This window comes from Malurus melanocephalus, unplaced genomic scaffold (assembly GCF_030028575.1).
Source record: "Malurus melanocephalus ecotype Western Australia unplaced genomic scaffold, MMel_1.1 scaffold_471, whole genome shotgun sequence".
In the NCBI taxonomy this organism is placed as follows: domain Eukaryota; kingdom Metazoa; phylum Chordata; class Aves; order Passeriformes; family Maluridae; genus Malurus; species Malurus melanocephalus.
In genome coordinates this window covers 163,351-185,345 of record NW_026623703.1, presented here as the reverse complement: position 1 = coordinate 185,345, position 21,995 = coordinate 163,351, and the positions used below count along the sequence as shown (strand labels likewise).

General features: G+C 40.5%; 2 protein-coding genes across 6 annotated transcripts in view; one reads left to right on the top strand and one right to left on the bottom strand.

The window, feature by feature from the left end:
- Positions 1-4,663, bottom strand: part of CDR2 (cerebellar degeneration related protein 2) — a 98,877-nt gene extending 94,214 nt beyond the window's left edge. For both annotated transcript variants that reach the window (XM_057380802.1, XM_057380800.1), the window contains exon 1: positions 4,359-4,663. In XM_057380802.1, the coding sequence (XP_057236785.1) occupies positions 4,359-4,437 (79 nt within the window). In that variant the 5' untranslated portion in view covers positions 4,438-4,663. The remainder of the gene's footprint in view (positions 1-4,358) is intronic.
- A 21-nt stretch (positions 4,664-4,684) lies between these two features.
- LOC130582224 (transmembrane protein 180-like) lies at positions 4,685-18,476 on the top strand. 4 transcript variants are annotated; one of them, XM_057380798.1, is made up of 7 exons: positions 4,685-4,849; positions 8,173-8,351; positions 9,069-9,803; positions 12,081-12,235; positions 13,178-13,261; positions 14,294-14,437; positions 16,832-18,036. In XM_057380798.1, the coding sequence occupies exons 2-7, from the start codon at positions 8,199-8,201 to the stop codon at positions 16,950-16,952; spliced, it is 1,392 nt and encodes a 463-aa protein (XP_057236781.1). In that variant the 5' UTR covers positions 4,685-4,849; positions 8,173-8,198; the 3' UTR covers positions 16,953-18,036. The 4 variants fall into 4 exon arrangements, 3 of the variants coding, with proteins under 3 accessions (XP_057236781.1, XP_057236780.1, XP_057236782.1); XM_057380797.1 differs by lacking the exon at positions 4,685-4,849 and adding an exon at positions 5,302-5,666; XR_008966297.1 differs by lacking the exon at positions 4,685-4,849 and adding an exon at positions 18,044-18,476 and having other exon boundaries at positions 7,510-8,351; positions 16,832-17,576.
- The last annotated feature ends 3,519 nt before the right edge of the window (positions 18,477-21,995 follow it).

Genomic DNA, 21,995 nt, shown 5'->3' with positions numbered 1-21,995 from the left:
ACTCTGTGCAGGGTACTACATGTCAAGGATCCAACAGATTTCTAGAAATCTCTAATTTTCCACCTCCTTCCCTTCACGTGACCCATGACCTGTATACATGCAGTACAACCTAGTTAGTTCTCACATAGAACTTGTATCATTATTGGGAAAGAGACAGAAGAAAAGTCAAGAAAAACTTTGAGTCACAYCAAGAAGCCTTAAATTAGTAAAGAAGAGGCATATATTGCATCAGTAGTTATAGCCAGAGAAGAAAACACATCAATTCTAGTTTCATTTGATTGTGATGGCCTTTTTTAACATGTTATCCTACCTCTTTCCTGCCCCCTCTCATTTATCTTATCAGCCAGGAATTGTAAYACATGCAGTACTGCTCCGAGATTGTTTTGGGCTAACCTTCAGTTTGGCAGCCTGTCCAAAATGATTACTGCATCTCCATACATAGCCAAAGACCAAATTCAGACTTACAAGGACAAGACATTACAAACATTTGTCTATAAAGTTGTAGATATCCAATTCTGGCAAAACAACAGCTGTGCTATTCTTTACACATTCTTTACAGCCACAATGCAKTGTTTCCTACCTTAAGATCAGACTCTTAGCATAAATGCCATARAAAATTATTTAAAAGAAACCGCACTGCATGGGAGTTCTTCACAGTTTCAAAAGCTGTACAATTAGAAGGCACATGGTATACTGGTCTGTGTAGGAGTTTATCCTCACATCACTTTTTCACTGTAGCACCACTCATTATGAAGCAACCTATGCTAGAGCAGGATTTAAAGTATTGGGATAAAGAAACCTTAAGGCATCCTGCTTAAATTTTTCCCTTTTGGTAAACAGATTGCACATTGTTTGCTCATGCACAGAATAATTCCCAGTCAAACACTGAGTTGTTTGTTCTATCACATCACAGAATACTGTAGTCTCCAAATTCAGCAAATTCATTATCCTATGGAAAATGGAAATGGAGTCCTGCCTCWAAGTTCTTGTACTGCACAGATCTTTACCAGGAGCCACAATCTTCRAACCAGTACTAGCATCATTCAAGGCCAAGACTAAACAGTCTATTCTTTTATTTTAATAGAGTCGAATAAGAGCTTTAAAGAGGATTTAGGATTATGTTAAAGACATAATACATAATGAAATTACTACCATTTCCCTTCCCAAAGTGAAAGTTTGTTTTCATGTTTAAGTACATTTAGGAGTTWGTAGTTTTATTCTTAAATGCCCCCTCATCTACTAAATCAGGTATCACATACTACACAGTACTTGGAATACAAGGTGAATAACAGAATGCATGTCATACTTCATACTCATTCTGTTTGTCAGACTAGCAGAAACACAAATGGGTTACTGTGGGGGAAACATTATTTTAGAATTAAGACAATTTGCGTCTGATGGGGAGAATACAAGTGGGAGCCCTCAGAACATGCAATAAACCCTTAATGCTACAGAAAGCAAGTACTGAGGTAATTTCACATCTTTTAAAATTATGAATTTTTTTTCATCCATTCTTCTACACTGTCATGTACCTGTAAGACCTATAAAGAGCAAATTTTACAAGTGAGATGTGCCATGCATGTTTTCCAGATACAAAAGGGAAAGTGTTAATTTACATTTCTCTGGAGAGTGTTATAGTAGAACACTAGAAGCAAACTGCATTTTCTCTTGTAAATTTATGTAAAGCAACAGCTAAATTCTGACAGACACGCATTTTTCCTTTTCACCATGAAGATGGAAGCAGAGTGGCTTTTAATAATGCAAAATGCGTATGTGCAGATCTAAAGATCTTCGTTTTAGTAAATCTGATTAGTTGTACTGGTGTTTAACAGCTCCATGAGAAATCTCTAAACCAAAACAAGACTTCAAGGGTATGTCTTCTGTGATGTTGAACAGCCCTCACTTACCAGCACTTCACAATCTCTTCTGACTGCCTTACCACTATTAAAAAAGACAAAAACAGTACCAAAATCCTTCTTTTTCATAACCCATCTAGAAAAATTAATCATAGAATTTTCCATCTAAAATTAAGCCTGCTCTTTTAAACAGCAAAAAGCATTAATTGTGCAAAATATTTAAGTAAGCTTAGTTGAAGTTTGCTTAACTGTAAAATTAAACCTTTATTTTTTTAACTTAGTGTCCTATTTCCTATTTTGTATTCAGAATACACTGTTTGATAAAAGTGAGAAACAGCAAGATGCAAAAAGAGCGGTCATCTAAAAAAATTCTTTTTTAAAGGTCAGCATACTTCAGCAAAATATGGCAGAAGGATGGCTGTTCCCATCCTTACARGAATTCCATGAGCACTTTTGGCATGAACAGTATGCCAGAAAAGCCCATCTCCATTGTCAAGGCAAAAATCTTTGGTACCTACAAAGACTGTCGAAGATTTCCAAAACCCTGCCCTGATTTTAAGTTTCAAAGACKGGCTGACACAGACTTCAATCTAGTTTCAGGATGCTTTCTAATGTTTTACAACCTAGGCTCTCATAACTCATCAGTTTTTAAACATGCACTGATTGTTTGGGTTGTGAAGTTTCACGAGACCTTGATAAGCACTCTTACTACCCTGTTTACACACATGTGTGCGTCTTAGCTTTAGGAGCAGGAGGAGGAGTATCCTTCAGAGTCCAGAAATAAAGTATAGCACAACAATTYAAAAACATTCCTGTATGGAATGCGTTCTTTGCATTTCAACTTGCCCATCAGTTTATTTTCCTCCTTTTCCTTTTGGCAAGGCTGTTAAGTCGCTTTCATTTAGTCTTGAAAAGAGAGAATCCCCAAAAAAAGACTGTTCACATGTTGAGAGCTCATTAATCAACCCCCAGAACGCACTACCCTTCAGCATGGTATACTGTTCCTTAAAAGATGACAGCAGAGTCAACTGGTGATTATTTCACTCATTTTAATTAAAAGGTGAAAGTAGAGAAACATCAAGAAGGCAAGAAGTCAGTTGTTATACATTGTGAAGTCTCTCTGTAAATCTTGTATTCCATAAACAGTGATATAGCAAAAACATTATTGAATCATGTCTTCAAAATTTTCACTCTCTTCCGTTTGACAACTGTAGTTTCAGGATCTTACTTAAACCCATTTGTTTGTGTCCTAGAGYCAGGAAAACATCCATTTTGGGCGAAGAGTACCTAAATACAGCTTCCAGTTAGCTATTTTATATAGCATACAATTAGACTTGTTCCTGTCTCAAAGAAAAGTTTCTGCTGTCAGATCTCAGTGTGAATACTGCTTAGCTTTCTCTATGGTTTACAGTACATCAGCACTCACCAATCCCAAGAATTAATGGATTTCAATAAAAAAGCAAAACACACGAGACTACAGCAGGTTTGCAGGAAGCCACAGCTTTGAGGTGGCCTTTCAAAACAAACTCGGGATTAAGAACAAAAAGTAGAACTAAGTAACTTAAGTAAATACCAGTCATAAATGCCACTAAGCTCTTAAGGAAATTGCACATTCTTTCCRTACCATGCCTGTTAAAAAGATTTTTAGTGCAATTATACTTGTATTCCTGTGGTTCCTTTCTCATCTGTGAAATGAGAATGGCATTTACATCTTCCATGTAGTGTTTTAAGACCTATAGATGGAATTACATACAGTAGCTACACACGTATATTTCTGAGGCATAGTGAAGTTATTTGATATTTTAATAAGAAAAGCTAGAAAGTTTTTAGTAAGGGACCTGCGACTAATGGAGCACTGCTCCAGCTACAACTTCATCGACTGGGAGCCCTTACAAAGAACTCAACAGGGCGCAATAGCGCATCCAACCCCGGTGCTTCCAGCGCCTGCCCCGAACAGCASCTGCTTCACCTTGCAAGGTGCAACTTTTCCGAGAGCCGCTTCCCTCCCTCCGGGCGGAGAGGGACCCGGCACCATTGAGCCCTGCTGCCGCATCTCCTCCGCTCAGACAAAGACGGCCGCAGTCGTTACCGGTGACAGCGATCCCGCGGCGGCGGGAAGCGCGGCCGTGCGGGGATTYCGGGCTCCAACGCTCCGGAGCCCGGCACGACCGGCACAACCGACCCGCCCGCCGCCGCCACGCCACCCCCGGCCCCCGAGCCCCGTGTCCGCCGCCCCGCCCGAGCGCTCGGCGCCCCGCACCGGGGCTGTGCCGGTGCCTCCTCGCCGCCCGCCGCGGTGCCTTCCCTCACACGCCCTCCTCGCCGCAGCCCCTGCCCTCACACACCCCGCGCCCGGCTGTCCCCCAGCCCCTTGTTTCACACGCGTTCCTGCCCTCGCTCCGCAGCGGTTCCCCGCGGCCCCTTCCCTCACAAACCCGGCTCGCWGCGCTCCCTCCCTCACACGCCCCCCGCCGTCGCCCCGGCTACCCCGCCCCGGCTCACCTTGCTGCAGGTCCTGCTGGTCGTACCAGGGCTCATCCTCGCGAATCTCGAACTCCTCCACCAGGCTGTCGGCCAGCATCGCGCTCCTTCCCCTCACGGGCGGCCGAACCGGCGGCGCCCAGCCAACAATCGCCCTCGCGCCGAGCGGGGCACAGCGAGCCGGCAGCCGCTCCCCGCCTCAGCAGCCGCCTCCGGCCATTGCCGAGCGGYTCCGGACTTTGCCGAACCTCTCCCCCTTCTGGCCGGGCTGCGCCGGCGGCAACGTGGCAGCTGCTGCCGCCGCCCGCCCCCCGCCTCCCGCGATTCAAACACAGCACCCTCGCCTCGCCGGCGAGCAGCCAATGGGGAGCGGCCCGCCGCTCAGATCGAAAGGAAGCCGCACCAATCACAAGGGGAGTTTATAGCGAGTGGCCAATGAGAGCGAASAGGGGGCGGGACCGGGGAGCCGTGCCCCGCCCCGCCGCGCGGTGCGCAGCCTCCCGTCACAGGAGGTGGGTCCGGTGCCTGTGCAAGGGGCGGTGGTCGGCAGCGCTCTGAGGGGCTGATGGCGGGGAGCGGCTCCTGAGGGGTGTCWGCTGTTCTTTCGGCGGAGTAGGGCTACCACGGCCCGGGGTGGGACAGTGTGACTTGCTGTATGGAAAGCCGGGGCTCGTGGTCGCTCCGCGTTGGGAGCGCTGAGGGAAGAGCCCGTGAGGGGGGATCCGGCGTGGTGCCCAGGTGCGGGCCGCCTCTCCGCCGGAGTGCGTGAGGGCAGGGAAGGGCAGGGCAGAGCGGGGAGCGTGCGGGGTCACTCCGAACAGGGCTGGCTCCATCGGCGCGCCTCGCTCGGACGGCTGCCGCTCGCTCTCGCTTCTTTTCCACACAAAGCGGAGGGCGCCGTGTCCCCTCTCCAGGGACTGCTGAAAAAAAGGAGCGTAACTTGCCCATTCTTAATAAACGAAACGTTCTAAAGGTGCTGCTCTCCGAGCCCCACAGCGCTGGCGGAGCGGGCACCGGCCGGTGCCGCCTCAGCGAGCTCCGAGCGCTCCCCTCAGAGCTGCCCCTCGGCACCCGCACAGCGTTTATTCTGATTTCTGTCTTAATGTGCTGCAAGTCACGTTAGAAAGATGAGGAAGATACGTGTGTCCGACCAGTCTGTCAGGACTGTGAGCATTGCGCAGCGGTTTGGGACCCAGAACGGCAGAGCAGGATGTCARTGCGCCTCAGGCAACGTTTGCTATTATTTCTTAGTATCCATCCACTTTTCTTCTTTAGACTCGTGCTCTAGTTTCTTTTAGCAATTGTCACCCTGCACTGGGAGAAACTCAGGTAATGTCACACAGCATCTCACTGGCCAGAGCAGCCTGTACTTTTGGGCTCTGTATTAACACTGTAGTTGTAACCACTACGTGTTTCTGAGACCGATTTGCCTTCTGTGAGTCACAAAATGTCAACACCTGTGCTTTAACCTGCTCRATATAAAGGCTGACTATTAAGAAGAGCAGGGGATGCTCATGCATGATTTCATTGTAGTGCTATTAAAGGGAGCATTGGGGGAAGGAAGTGTGGAACCTCAACTTCTAATTGAACCTATTTCATAAACAAAGTGCAGGGCCAGATGTACCAATTAGGGTAGAGTTGCATATTACAATTAGTCATGGTACTGGAGACCAGTTGCGCATTGTTAGAAGATTTTTGCTGAAGAAATTTTAAGTATCTTCCTTCAAAGTTTCTGAAGCTCAGGAGACTTTTTTATTTCTATAAGGGTCAAAACGTCGAGTCAAACGTGATTTGAGAAATGACTGTTTGCTGGTAATGTTAGTGTGAAGCACTATTTTGTTCTTGGTGCTTATGGAATTTGAAGGAAATTAAAGTCTCTCAGTTYTCCCTTTTGAAGAACTGTGCAGGGTGCTCCAGCTAGAAATAGAGGTGAAGTGTCTTACCTTTCCAAAAGCCTTCATATCTACTATATAAATCACTTCATTAAGTGCATTTGGGAAGGCTTGAAAAAGCAAATGTGACACWTGTCAATAACATACCCATTGTAATGACTTTCATATTAAGATCAAACTTAAAAATAAACATTCGAATTGGAAATCTTTTCAATAATCTTAATTTTAGATTTCTCAGTAAAAGATTGTGAAACCAAACTTGCTACAAAAATGCAAAACTTTATCCCATGAAGAAGGTGTTGTCTCTAGTTTTCTAGCTGTAGAAGAATAACTGAAGACACACATCATGGTCATTCTCAAATAATTTGAAAATCAGTCATATTCTTAGAAATAAATTTGCTTTACTAAAACGAATCGTAGGGATCCAGTTGTTTGTCACTTGATCTTTTCCTTAGCTATAAAGTGAAGTTATACGGTGTCTTGTATCACAAGACATATATGTGCATATATATGTAAAAATGCATCCACACTTTATTTGCTCTTCAAGAGCTCATTTTTGGTGCTGGGGGATGGAAACACTGATGGAAAYGTTCCATCTTCCCCAGTCCCTACCTGATTTGTGGCTTTTGCGTGGTCCTTACCCAGTGATTGGGAGGTTCCCCCTTTCCTGCCCAGCAGCCTCTCCTCAGCCGCCTTGTAAACCACAGGAAGGCTGGAAACAGCCTTGGCTTTCATTTCCTGTTTCTTCCATGGTTATTTTTATGAGTTGTTCAGGGAGCTGCTTGTAGAGCTGCTGATCAAGCAGATATTCAAACTAGGTATTTTGATGGATATGTGAAAATTGCRTTTAGAATAAAATTGTTAATATGCRGAGGAGCAAAGTGTGARCTATTGACATAAAGCAGGTTGTAAAGCTCTGCATAGTGAGGCTGAAATTTGAACCTGAGGTATCCCAATTAATGGCAGACAGTTTTCTTCAACAGATGTAAAAATGAATAAAACCTCAGTCAAAAACAGATACCTGGGAGTATTTTTGTATTTGGATTATAGAATCAAGTATGGTCAAGGACTACTTTTAGGTAGCTATTAAACAGCTTTAAAAGACAGAGATTGCCTGGAGCTGCCTCTTTTCATGGCATAGTTTACACCAAATATGCTCAAGTTAATTGCTGATAGATGGAAAAGGTCAGCACCTTAAAAATTTGTTGGCTGAGTATCTGAGTGATAGATTAAAGAAATCTGTATTCTTGGGCTGAATCTCTGTGATTTGGGTGTATAAATGCTCTGTGCGTTATTTGCTATGTTTTACTTACATGCATTCTTGTGTACGATGAAAATGTTAATTTAAAGGTGTTTTGGTTTGGTTGTTTCATGTCTTAGTAGGTGAAAATATTGCTTCCTTGACTTCTTAACAATTAGTATTTTARAATAGAAGGACAAAAGTTGGTATTTGTTTTGAAATAAATACTCCCCTATGTGCACGCTGCATTTGGCATTCATAGTAATGGAATACAAAAGGGTATGAGTTGAGTCACTTCATTCCAGCACAGTTCGTAATTTTAAGAATATACACCTAGCAAAAAAGATCTAAATTGTATGCAATTACTTTGAACTCTACACCAAGAAGCGTGTTTTCAATAGGCAGGTTTTAAGTAGAGTCTGTGCATCAGTTAAGAAGGGATTCTTTTCATTTTTTGTCTACTTGTTCCATTGACTTTTAAGCACTGATTATACATAGAAATGTCACCAGCTTCTTACTGTTTTGGGCTCAGTGTCTTGTAACTCAGTAAAATGTGGTTTTCATTGAAAAAATTGAAGGAAGAATGGGAAAAATTGCCTCAGATAATCCATTTCTGCGCCTCTGAAACAAGCAAATCCCCCAATGTTATTTTAATTCGGAAAATTATTCTACTAATTGTTGTAATTCTCTTTTGTAACTTGAGGAAGAAGAGAGCTGAACTSTTGGAAGATGAAGATTGTTTGGGGAATTCATACAAACGCGCTGGCATATTCCATGACTACCTTAGGTGCTGGAATGATGAACAGTGTCTTTAATTTCTACTACGTTAAGCTTTTCCTAAACCGATACAAAATTTCAGAAGCAGCATTGCATGTAGCACAGGTACTGTACAATGGAATAGTTGATTACTGTGTTGTGCTATGCTTCTGTGTTATTACAACAAAGTGATTTTTTTAATGACAGATTAATTTTGGGATCATTGCAATTAATTAACAGTAAATTAACRTTGAATGTAGGTAATCCATAAGCAACGGAACTTACACATAAAACACATTTACAGTCYTTAGAGTAAAAATCTCTAGACTTAATTGCTGAAAAGATTTTTACCTTTGATAGCTTGAAGTAATTTTCTAAACTGATCTTGCACCTCAGCTCCACAGATAAGTTTGACATTAGAGCTTTCCTATGGACTGTTTAAGTACTTAAATAGTGCATTTATCCTGCAGGTCATTATCCACGTGAGTAACTCTTGTCGTAAATGGTCTCCTGAAAGTAATGGGCCGGCTCATGTTTTGAATTAACTTGCTGTGAGAATAATGCCTGAGCTTTGCAGGATGAAAGCTCAGATACCTAAGGTTTTGAAAGAGTGAAGTGTTAGARATGGGAGTTTATTTCACATGTAGTTGGTTAGGTAATTACTTGTGTTTTTCAAAATTTTTATAAACCTATGAATACTGCTAAGRATTTGCTCTAGAATCTGTTTTGAGCCCAGTAGCTTTTCTATTGATTTACTTATTGTCTGAATAGAGATTTATTTAAAGTAAATATGTTACATTTGTGTAGAACGGTGCTGGTGACAAATTCCCTTGTTTGTGGCAGGTTGTGTTCATGATCTGGAATGCCATCAACGATCCTCTTTTTGGGTACATTCAAGACAACTCCAGTCTGAAGTGCTGCGCGAGGCGCCAGTTCTCCATCCTGTACGGAGCCCCTCTGTACGGGCTGGCYTTCCTGCTGCCCTGGTTCCCCTGGAGGCACTATGAGGAGGGGGACTGGCTCAGTGGGCTGCACCTCAYGGTGGCTCTGTGCACCTTCGATGGATTGCTGACCTTCGTGCTGCTGGCGCAGTGCGCGCTCTTCACCGAGAGCTCCAGCAGGCACGAGAGCAGGCTGCAGCTCATCAGGTACAACCAGGTGGCCACGCTCCTGGGCTCCAGCAGCGTGCTCTTCTGTGGGCTCGTGTCGGATAACATGGAAAACTTGGCCTATTTCCAGGCTTTCGCTGTTGTGATCGCGGCGTTAGCGACGGCGTGCATGTGTTACACGGGGAAATACAGCACCACGCAGTATGAGCAGAGAGAAATCTATACAGACACTGCYAATCTGGACAGCACTGATGGAGCTTTCTCCTGGGCTTCGGTAGTTTCATTGACCAAACAGATCATGACAGAGAAGAACTTTTTATGTTTTGTAACAATGAACTTCTTCCAAGTCTTCCACCTAGCCTTCTGCAACAATTTTATGATGATCTTTGCGGATAATCTTATCCCTAAGGATGTCCTTCCTTCCTCARTAAGAAGTATCATGTATGGAGCAGGTTTTATTTGTCCTCAGGTAGGCAGTCCTACTTTTTTATTTCTAGATATGAAAATCTGGTGTTCTACAGCCCCCATCTTGAAAAAATGCTGTATTTGGCACAAGGCATTGGCCAAAATAAGTAACAAATCTCACTCCCCAATGCTCCGGAAGAAGAAGGTTCCTCTGTGCAGGCTGACCAAATATAAAGGACAGAGAGAGCAGACAGGCAGGCTGGTAGAATATATGTTTACAACAACGTGAGACGTGAGTAAGAAAGGAATGAATGTTTTGTATCCTAGTGCTTATAATACCTAAGTATAAAGGAATGAAAACCAGCCATGATAAAACATTTCTAAAAGCAAAATCTACAGATTTCRGAATTAATTTGTTTTGTTTTCTAATACTTTGTATTATAAGTGAAAGACTAATCTCTTCTTCAGGAAGTTTCTGATATAAACTGCACAAAATACCAGAAAAATATAAAGAAAGTAAAAGAATTGTTGAAATATGTKGTGTCTTAGTCATGGAAGCCAAACAAAACTCTAAATAGCTGGTTTTGGAGAAATAAATCAGAAGCTGCAGAATTAGGAAAGCTTAAATAATTTTACTCTTAATATATAGCAATCACTTTTATTGATAAAATCAGTGTGACAGTGTGAAAAGAACAATCTTTCAGAAAATGCGTCTCTCTCTCTCTGCTCCCCAGAGACTCTTTGTCTGGAAGGTCACTGAACCRTAGAGGGTTTGCTGTGACCTTATTTTTCTCAGGTTTTGTCCCTTTGAGCTCAAGATATAATAAGAGAATTCTCTGATGGCAATGTCCTGAACTTYACTTACTGGTAAAACACCCAAGCCTTGTAAAATAAAGCTCCTTTTTATGAACTCTGCTTCAGTGGCCTCTACTAAACAGGAATTCAGCCTCTGATTTAGGTTCCTTTTAGAGGTGGATGTGAGGAATCCAACCCGCCCACAAGGAAAATGTTGCTGTAACACAGGCAAACAACTTTGAATTTGCATCATTAAGTTAGTATTTTGSTTACAAATACACCGTCTTAGAGACGTGCAAGTAATGAGGAATTGTCTAAGTCATAAGTACTTCCTGAGACAGAGTTATTTTGCAATTACAGGGAGACAGGAACATGGTGTTTACAATGGCAGGCCTTGCATGATCCTTTAGTGTTTCTAGTGGAGACACTTTTCAGCAAAATCCCTGAAAACAGCCAGGGGGGAAGAGTATGCTTTAAGTTTCTTATGACAAGATGTTTTTCTCACACCAACTTTCCAGATTTGTTTTACCTCCCTGATCAAGTAGAAATCCTGAGCTTTTTTACAATAGCATTTGTCACGGTGATCTTTGTCTGACCGTAGCATCCTGGTTTTATTTGTTATGTTAAAGCAGTTCAGTGTGGGAACAATTGTGCAAGGAAAATTCTTTCCTGTTCTTCATCTGAATATTACACATTTCATCTCTGTAACATAGAAGAAAGGAGAAAACGTGTGTCTTTGTGTATTTGTGACAGAGTTGAGGATCATGTACATGTAGATGGTGACATAGGCCCAAATAGTAAAAATAACATCATTCCTTACAGRATGTCCTGTTGGAAGTGGAAAGTGAGGAACAGTGTAGAAGACCTTAAATTTTGTTCGTTCTGTAATCAGCACTTAAACCATTTTCATGAGTTTGTCTGTCACTAGATTCTCAGAATCTACTYCTTGCCAAGATTGGCAAAATGAAAACACAGCCATGCACATGCACTGGCCTCTGCCTTTCTCTGCTTGCTGGTAAAATCTCTGGGTTAGATAAAAATGTCTTGGTGAGCTTCTTTTGTCAACTTAAAAATCATGTCTAATTGCTGTAAAAGTCAGTGAAAGTAGTAATATTAATGAAAAAAATTAGTGAAAATATTTCTCATCAGCAGTTAAAATCCAAATGGCAAGATGCCTGATTTACAGCTAACATACTGCCAAGTTAATTACTTAAGGAATATCGAAAGTAAAGATAATGAGCATTAAATAATAGCTAGCCATTGTGGGAAACAGTATTTTCCTCAGGATATAGCAGTTGTCAGCTGGTTAGTTTTTGRGTGAGACTGTACCTAGTAGAGGTAGCATAGAATCAGCCAATAGACAATTCTCTTTGTTCAATTTCTGTTTTTTTTATTTTGTTGAACTTCTTAGAAAGAGTTGTTGGTTGTTTTTTTTTTTTTCTTTAAAGGTTATTAATAATTTATGTCAGGTCTGTTTTTTAGCTCTCCTGATGCTGACACACTACTGCATCTTTTCATCCTCTATGTGTATATATTATCTTTTCAGTGCCTTGTTCTTCTCAGTCATGCTTCATTGAAGAAGTTTGGTTATTACAGAATCATCTTGTTTTCCTTTTACTACGAAGGAGTAGCTGCTGCTGTCATGTGTCTTCTCGGGCAAGAGCACTATTATCTGTTGGCATTTTATCTCACAACAAACATGTAAGTAAATTCACTCCCCTGTAACAGACACAGCTGAAATACTTCTAACAGAGTAGACACTTGCCTTTATTATCATGAAGATTCTGCCTTGGCTTTTATGGTTTACATTCTTTTTCACTTGTCAGAAAAGTTTAAACTCAAGTTTAAACTTTCTTTTTCAGCTTTCATTTTATTCTGTTTCAGYGTTTAATTTCTGCTTAAAATAAATTTTAAAGGCCTTAAATTCAAACAGCAATTACAGTTTGCAGGCACATGCCTCCAGTCAGTTCAGCCTGAGATTCAAGGGAAGGAGAATGTCATGGTTTTCACATAAACATGGCACAGCTCAGCAGAGGAACTCCCCAGAGACTGTTTGCTAGGAAAATTCAGCCTTCACCCTGTATTACAGAACACTTGTGTGCTGCACTGCAGATAAATATGGATAACTCAGGTGTCTGTTAGGTAACCAACTCTGAGTCACATTTCCACTGGCACTCAGCAGTGTGATGCCAAGAAGTTGTATTTTCATATAAGTATATAATGATACATGGAAAACCTCTTAAGATAAAAAGCTGTTTGTATCAGAATATTGTTACAGCAGTTTGTTTTTATTTCTTCGTGTTCTCTTTTCTTTGCTGTCTTTCTACATATTCTTTCCTGCCCTTACTGATAATGTAAGTTTATTGTCAAAGTATTCATGTTCTTTTACACCAATGTCCAGGAAAAAAAAAAGGGGAAAAAAAACCCTCGTACCTTTTAATTCTGCATATTGATTTCTAATTCTCAACTAAGAACAGATCTAGTAATGCTTTCAGATAGATCACCATGTTTTAAAGAACGTCTTAGCTTTGTGTGTTTGCAGAAAAWCAGTGTTGGTGTGTTTGTGTTAGAATGTCATTGCAATTTCATGATGGAAGTGAATATAAGAACTATGAAAATCTCCAATATTTTGTTTTTCTTTAGGGTAATTGTACAAGCTTCATTTAGCTTGTTCAATTTGCCTTTGGCAGATATCGTTGATGCAGATTTAATAAAGCACAAGAGGAGGTACGTCAGTCATTACTGAAATTTTTGAAATATGCTGTTTGCCTTGTAACTGTTTGGTAATAAATGATGTCAGAGTAAAGATGGTGAATGATCTGAGATCATTCATACAAAARTACTTTTTGTAAGAGCAACTTAGCATAAGTAAAGATCAGAACTTGGGTGAAGTTTCCTGCAGTTACTTCAGTAGAGTCATTTAAACAGATTAGCAGGTAATTTCTAATTTTTATTAGACTGTGCTATAAGCCAAGTCCTTCAATTCTTGTGGCTTTATTTTTTGTTAGCTTCAAYTGAATTATTTTGTAACTATATACATAATCATACTACATCTGYAGTCATTTATGGCATTTTCTGAATAAGGCCTTTTTGAGACAGAAAAGATGTTAAGAAAGCTTTGCCTATGCTACCTAAAGTGCAGATTTCAAAGTCTAAAGTGATAAAACCTGCTGCAGAATAGCATATTGCAACTCATTAATCTTTTGGGTTTTTATCAAAGTGCACATAACTTCCTGTTGGTTCCATCWTTGGTTACATAAGTGCATATTCAGTCCTGTTAAAGAACATGCCCCTCAAAGATCTATTGCTTTCATGAGGAAAAAATTGCCTCATTTTCTGGCTGATGCATGCGAAATCTGAAGTTGTAATTAATTCTTCATGCACTGTTCAGTCTAATTTAACTTCAGAATTAGTCAAAGTGCACAAAGTTGAGCTTGAGTACAAGTAATTTCAGAATTGGGGCCAGCCTATGTGCATGTGTATATATATGTGTGTGTGTATATATATATATATATTTAAAATATATATATACACACACATACATACCCCAGAGGTTTGTAACCTTTAATTTCCAAATTTAAATTCCATTATGGTAGCAGATCTGTTTGCTAAAATGTGAACTAGATAAAGCTAAGGATCAGGATTTTTCATATTTGCATATTAACAGGATTTCATTATTTTTAAAATCACAATTTGTAATTAATACACTAATGGTTTGTATTGTGCATTAATTTGGTTTTTTTTCCCCAACTATTTTAGATTACCACTTTCCTCCATGGTTTTTGGAACCAATGCTTTATTTACCAAGCCTGCCCAATCTTTGGCTCCAATGGTTGTGGTTACAATACTAAATCATTATGGATATAAGAACCTGAATAATGTACCTGGTCATCCTGATATAAGGTGAGTTCAAATGAGATACTTTAAATCTTAGAAGATAACATGAAATATTTCTGTAATCTAAAAAGCAAATTGATCAGTAATTAGTTTGCRTCAACTGCACTTCTATAAACACTTTAAAAATGCTTATCAGCTGTTCTTGTCTGTGTAGAAGTACCAATACTTTTAAAGAGTTTATTGAACAATACACATGAGGAGCTATCTACCTAATTTCAAAAAGCAAAGGGTACATTTCTGTAGCTGAGATGATTTTTGTTCTTGTTTGGGTTTGGGKTTTTTTTTTTAGTTTATCTTGATTTTTTTTTTGCTATGGAAAAGATCCCTAGCTTAAAACCTCCCTCTCCTGGAGAGCCACTGCAACTACTGCCAGCTTCTCTTGAGAGTGCTTCTCAAATTCATTCTTCAGAATGAAGTTATTTGGCAGCAACTCTTCATTATTTATTGAAGGCACTATAAACTGTTAATGCTTTCATATTGAATTACTGAACTACATGAAATTCTGTTCAGAGTGATGTTAGGGCTGTTTAGGAAAATATTGTGTGTTTTATTCCTCTGTGTGTGCACGAAGAAAAAGGTAGTTGTGAAAATATCTGAGGTTACTTGTTCAGCTGTAATTGTGATAAAATCCAAGCTCTGCTCTTGATTTATCACAATCCCTTAATGAAATACTTTCCTGTTGGATGTTGTGTGTATTACAGGTATTTCTCATAATTCCTGCAATGGTTTAGGGTTTTACAGTACAATAGGTAATATTATTTTATTGAATCAGTATTGTTGCAGTGAAACCACATCAGGATTACAGAGTGTGAGTGATTTTGCAGATGTTCTTTGTGTAAGGAATAATGTTAGTGCTGCCAGCTGCAATCCTCATTAGTGTGAGAACAGGGCAGATACAAACCCAGCATCCTGTTGTGTCCTGGTCCTGTTCTCAGTGTTGGGTGCTATGCTCCCTGCTGGGGCTCTCCTGGGGCAGTGGGGTGGGCACAGTGTGGGCTCCTTGCCCTGTGGGTGCACTGGAAATGCAGTCAGATACAGGGCAATAAAAGCTCCAAACAGTCATTACTGGCACTGCCAACAAACCCTGGCTGTGCAGCAATGGCCTGCTGGTGAACAATTCCAGCCACAAATGCAATTGAGTGATTCAGTGATTCCTTGTGAGCCTGGAGGTTTTTATTTCCTTTATTTCCATTGCACGTGCATGAGTTGAGATAAACTGTGCTCATTTATGAGCTCGTGTCTGTACTAAGGATGGGATCTGCCCTATGGTGGAGGTTGCAGACATTTTCCTTGTTAAACCAACGCGACATGAGTTGGTTCTTTTAGGCTTCAGAGGAGCTTTTGGGTTTTACTCTAAAACCTACTCAAGGTTTGGGGTGCTTTTCACAGATTTCAGGTTTTTTTGGATCATGTCCATAGCTGTTCTGTGAGTCTCTTATCTCATCCCTGAATGCTGAGGAAAAAAATTAGAATGTAACATAAACTGCCWCATGGAGAGAAAGTTCACTTAGGGGCTGTTTCTCAGCTTGAGTTGACTTTCCTGATATTTAAGTAATTAGAATCCCATAATTAACAGAATGCAAGTAGATAATGATTCCAGCTACTAGATGAATGCCAAAATGCATGCTTTGAGCTGTCAGAAACCATACTGCTCATAAAAGGGAGCTCATTTAATTCCTGTATTTTCCTTTTTCATTCATATTTGCTGATGCTTTTATTTCTTTTTCATTAGAGAAGATTTAGATGAGGAAATGCCATGCATTCATTAGAATAAATTAAAATGAGTGTTAATTTCACATGTATTCTTTCTGTGGTTTATACTGTCTCATAATCCATTTATTTTAAAACCATATGAAATAAGACTTGATATTTCAAACAGCTCTTAAGACCACACCTGAATTTTGTGCAATTATTGTTACTTCTATCTAGCACTCAGCAACTAAATTCACTATGTGGATAGCTAATAGCACCAATTTTAACTTAAATATATTAATATTAAAATGTTTTCTACTTCGCTTTCTCTTCCAGATTTTTCAGTCTTATAAAGCTTTTCAGAAGCTCTGTTCAATAATTGGATGAAATTTGCTTAAATTGATTTTTATATTACATAATATGGATGAGTAGGAGAGTAGTGAACAGGATTTCTTAGGTTGCCTACAGTGTGTTMAAATGAACTAATTGTGTGCTAATTGTCTGAATTCCTCCCAGCTGGAGAAAACAACAGAAAATACATATTTGTATGTAGAATTAGAAAATACACAWGGTGTTTCTTTTATTTAGAATTGGCTGTAGAGTAGCATGTCTGTGTGTATATAATGGGAATGCTTTAAAAACACCTTGTTTAGTGCCCATGGAGGTGAATTTYCCTTCCACTGAAAGCTGTGTTCTCATGTTTCCCAGGTCATTTTTAGATCTCCATGATGCCATGTTCTACCTGATCTGTCTGGTTCCCCTGTGCATTGCAGTCCTGCAGATCCTCAGCTGGACTCACTTTTCCATCCAGAACAGCCACCTGTTCTGAACACACAGCCACTGCTCACTCCATCTCCTCTCAACCACCAAAGAGTTCGTGAGTTTTTCATGTGAGAAAACAAAACTGCAAGATGAAACACAGTTTGAGCTGTTTCAGTAAAGTTGCATTTTCAGTCTGTATAGACTATAAATCACATTCAGCCTTCATGCTGAGCCTACRTGAGTTTTTCCTAGTTTGGTTGCTTTCTGTCAATGGGTTTTATCCTTAATTACTTTATTTAAAGTAATTTCTGGTATATAATGATTCCTGTTAATTCACTTGAAGAAAGGATATGGCAGATCAGGCAAAGGAATCCCAACCCAGCTCCTGGAATTGAAGGGAACTGTATTTTCTTAAGCTTTCTGGTGGACTAATTTTGCYTACTGATAAAATGGCAGATCTCTGAAGTTAATCTGGAATATCCTGGTGGACATTCTTCATGCATGGCAGGGAGATGAAGAGAAAAATTTAGATGGTGTCTTGCTGGCCAGTATCAAGAGAAATCTGACAGCCACCATGAGAAGAAATTCTGTGTAAGGCTAAAGAAGAAAAAGATTAAAATGCTGTTCAGTGGTGCTGAATATGGAAAAAGCTCCGTAACTCCTCACTGTGAATGTCACTGGTTGGTGGAAGGTCAGTGCAGTTTTCTAGCTTTAAATGGGAAAATAATTTTGAAGGTAGCATATTGTCATTGTGGAGAGCATTGGTCTGTGGATGTAGTGAACAACACTTGGACAAATCTGAGCACACAGAGTTATTAGAGTGAGCTCTACCTGCTGGGTGGTGTTACACTGGCAAACTCATTTGGTGGTGACAATTGAAGTAGATTAATTTCTGATTAATTCTTACCAAAATATATTCAGTCACGCTTTTATATGGATCCTGTGATTTTTATAAAATAAAGGGGTTCTGACCAAATTTCAGAGACAGAGTCTTGTTTTCATTTCCCAGCTTGTACTGATAAGACACAATAGCATGTTTCCAATACTCTCATTTAATCAATATTATTCTTCCTCCAGTATATCTGCCATGTAACTGTGCAGTGATAAATGCCTTTACCACAATATAATCATTGCATGTTTGTATTTTGTTTTGCCTAGGCAAATACAATTTTAGAAGCACCTTTCTTAGGCAGTGCCAGTCCCTAAGAGTACAGGAGCGTTGTGTGGATCCCATTTTAGAGGACTGAGGCAGTTTCTTTTCAAGGCTCTGCACTTCCTGTGACAGGTAACTTGGAAAAGAAAGCAGTGTAAGAAATGGCTCTGCAYTTTGGTGGACACTGGAATGGTTTAATGAAGGAGTTTGAGATTTGAAATGCCACAGTTGAATACTCATTTGTGCCTCTGTTTTTACATTTGCAGGGTAAAAATAACATAATTTCCTTGCCTTTTTTGAAGYGTGAAGCGCTTTCAAGGCGATGAGTGAAATAGTGGGAGAGCATCATTAAATATTTAGAAATCCAAATGAATCCTTTGATAGGAATATGAAGATTTATGTTCAAATGTAAGAAGCCAGAAYTGTGGTGAAGTTTGAAGTTGCCTTATCTGGTTTTTATCTTTCTTGTCAGAGATACCTTTCCCCATTTGCATTGTGCATGGTAACAGCATTATGTACACATACAGCATCACTTGTGTAAATACTCTGTGGATAGGTAAATACAAATAYCAGAGTGGATACAGCCTGTGTGCTTAGATTTTGAATTTGAAAAGATTTCCTGCATTGTATGTATTTATTTTATGTCTGAAAGGCAGGAGAAAAGTCGAAGGAATTTAAGTTAATATGATCTTTGATTCATTATATGAAACAGTCTTGTTCCCGACAGTTCCTTTAAAATGGTAAGAACTTTAAATAGTCTCTTTTTCTTTGCTATTTCTGTATTTCCTAAATTTCCAGTGTTTAGCTTATCCTCATAGAATATATGTTTTAATATATACAATAATATAATGTACCACAAACAGGGTTTGTTAGGTGAATTTGTTGGTTATTTCTAATATTAAGTTATTCAAATAYAGTGTACAACTGGAGGAGTATTGTGCTATACAACAGGAAATCTAAAAAGTGTGTTTAAGAGTCAAGAATTCTTTGAAATTATCAGAATATTTTTTTCTGGAAAATGTCTGRTAAAGTCACCATTTATTTGCTGAAGTAGGAAAGGAGTAAGGAGTGATATGACTCAAAGCACTGTTTGAATAGGCCCTACAAACTGCTGCATCTCTAGRATTTGGATAGGAAATGTACATCATCAAACATTTCTAAGCTAGACAGCCTGAAGATAGGAGACATTAACAGTGTAATAAAGCAGTTTAGAAAAAACAATCTGAGAAATACAAGACAAATTATTTAATATGTAAAATATTAATAATTTTCCAAATTTATGATTCCCATTATTTTCCCATTTGTCTGYCCTATTTCCTTTGCTGTAAGGGCAGGATAAAAGTCTTTCATAGCCTCAATAGTCAATCCAAAAGAAGACTGGAGAAGTGCTTTAATTTTGGGTGGTAGTGTTCCTACAGGACTGGAAGGTTGGCACTGTGCTGTGACTGACATTGCTTATTCTCCATTTCTCTGTCACCCTCTAAACTTTGTTATCCTCTGCTAAACCTACACGATTGGTTTTGGCTGTGAATCAAGTAGAGGATGATCAAAGGCAAAAGTTCAGTGTCTTGCAACAGCTGCTTTCCCTGCTTTCTCTCCTGATTAGCCAGCACTATCTGAGCTTGAACTCCCAGTGCTGGAAAAATGCCTSCATTTAATCTTGATAATTTCAGTGTCTAAAATAGTCTCATAACTGATAAAGAGGCTGTAACTGTGTGTATAGTATGAAATATGAAATGCTGTGGTAAGTTCAGAGGAGGAGAAATGTGATGCTTGAATCCCACTCTTAAGAGTTTCTCTATAAATTCTGAGAATAAGGATCTTAAGACACTGAATGAATTTTATTTATTGAAAATCARTAAGTAAAATGTCTGCTAGACTTAAAAGGATTTTGCCTGATAGACACTAAAGAATGTTAGTCTAATATAGTAGTRATGTAATATATGGTCAGTGATARAGTGCAAATATTGAATAAATGACARCAAAGCATATTTAATTTTAAGGGAGGGAAAATGATATTTTGTGGAGCTTAGAGGCCCACCTCTGTTCTGGTCTTGTACAAAATTGCCTTCCCAGTGTCCTGCTTTGGAATGCTCAGTAATTCATGACCATACAGTGTTGACATGGCTGGTAGGAATGTTTACATTGGGATACAGTTCCTCAGCCTAATGGTGCTGTCAGGAAAGACAGCAGGAAGGGGGAGGAACACTAAAGATAAGCCACGTCTCCACAAGAACTTCTGGGCACTTCCTTGCAGAATTCAACCAGCTCAGGGAAAAAGCTCCAGCTGGTTTTGGAAAGGAGCATGGAGGGAGCTGTCCTCAAGGTCTGGACAGACCCACAACTGCGCTTCCTGGGTTTGGGGAGAGGATTTTAGATATYTGTGTTTACCTTAAAGACCTCTTTCTGGTAATCCCCTTTTTACTAATGCTTAAATAATAGAAGAGAAAGTTGTTTTGGGACTGCAGTTCATTGAGAAAATTGAGGATTTGCATGTTAGACTACGTGAGGCTGTGCAGCCAGCCCTGCTCCAGGAGCTCCTTAAGATCACCACAAAGCAAAAATGGTGTGTGAAACCCTTGGGGTGTGTTTGGCACCTTTCAGACTCCAGGGATCCAATTGATCATGGAAATGTTCCATCAAGACAAAGAAAAAATGCTATCCAAATAGTGGGGCAGAACATGGAAAAAAAGTGATTCCATTGTTTCTGGAAATCCTCTCCCAGCACACTAATTGCTTCGAATGACAAAGCAATATCCATACACAACAAATGGTTTGCTGAGATTGTCCAGCAATTGTTACAGCTCCACCAGCCCGTATGCAAATGACAGTACATCAAAATTATTACCTAAATATGCATGAAGAGTGAGTTCTTCATAGCTTGTCAAGAGAAAAATATGCTGAGTATACAACTACTGCATCAGAATATTAATGGCAAATGTAATGCTGGGTAGGAATTTTGAAAAATCTCACTGAAAACACCCAGGTTGTATGCTAACAACGCAAAGACAAAAGGTAGCAAATTTCTTAATTTGATTAGTATGCAATCAATTATCTGTGGTTTTGGTGTGATAAAATCAAGATATGCTTCCCTGTGTACAACACGTAGCTAACCTGAAGTAATTTTATTTATTGGTTTATAAGCAAATTTAGCTTTTGTCATTCTGTCTTTATAAATAAGAAAAAGCATGGAAAGAAGAGTCTTAATCCCAAACCAAATGAAAACAGACCAAAAAGGCGTTCTAGCCCATCTAGCTATTGGAGAGGAAAAAAAAATACAGTCTTCAGTGGAAAACTGTCTAAAGGTCTCAAGTCAAAAACTTTCTGGTGGTTAAGTATCAGTGAAAATTAACACAAAAATTGTCTGGCAATATTCTGTTGCTCTCGTTTTTCTGATTTCCCAGGATAAGCCAGKTTGGATGGGATCAGTGCTTGATCAGAGGAGGTTCCAGGTGAAAACCAAGAGCAGAGAGGGCTCTGACTTCCAGCGCCATCCTCAGCAGGAGATGAAGGGCAGCAAACAGGTCTGATCGCAGAGGAACCCCCGCTCCCCGATGCTGTTCAGGAACGGTGGTTCTGAGCCGCGGCCTCGTCCCCTCAGTCCTCATCCCCTCAGTCATCCCCTCAGCCCCCCGTCCCCTCATTCCCATCCCCTCACCCCCTCATCCCCGTCCCCTCAGCCCCTCATCCCCTGTCCCCTCATCTCCCATCCCCTCAGCCCGGGTCGCTCTGGGTGACAGGGCGCGCTCGCGGGTGACAGGGCGGCACCGAGCCCGTGCCGAGTCCCGCCCGCCGCTGCCGGCGGTGCCCGGGGCGGGGAGCGAGGAGCGGGGAGCGAGGAGGGGCCGGGCCGTTCCGCCAGCCCGCCCTGCCGTGCCCTGCCCCGCTCCGCTCCGCTCCGCTCCGGTTGGAACGCGGCGCGGCCCCGCCCGGCATTGGCGCGGCGGAGGAGGCAGC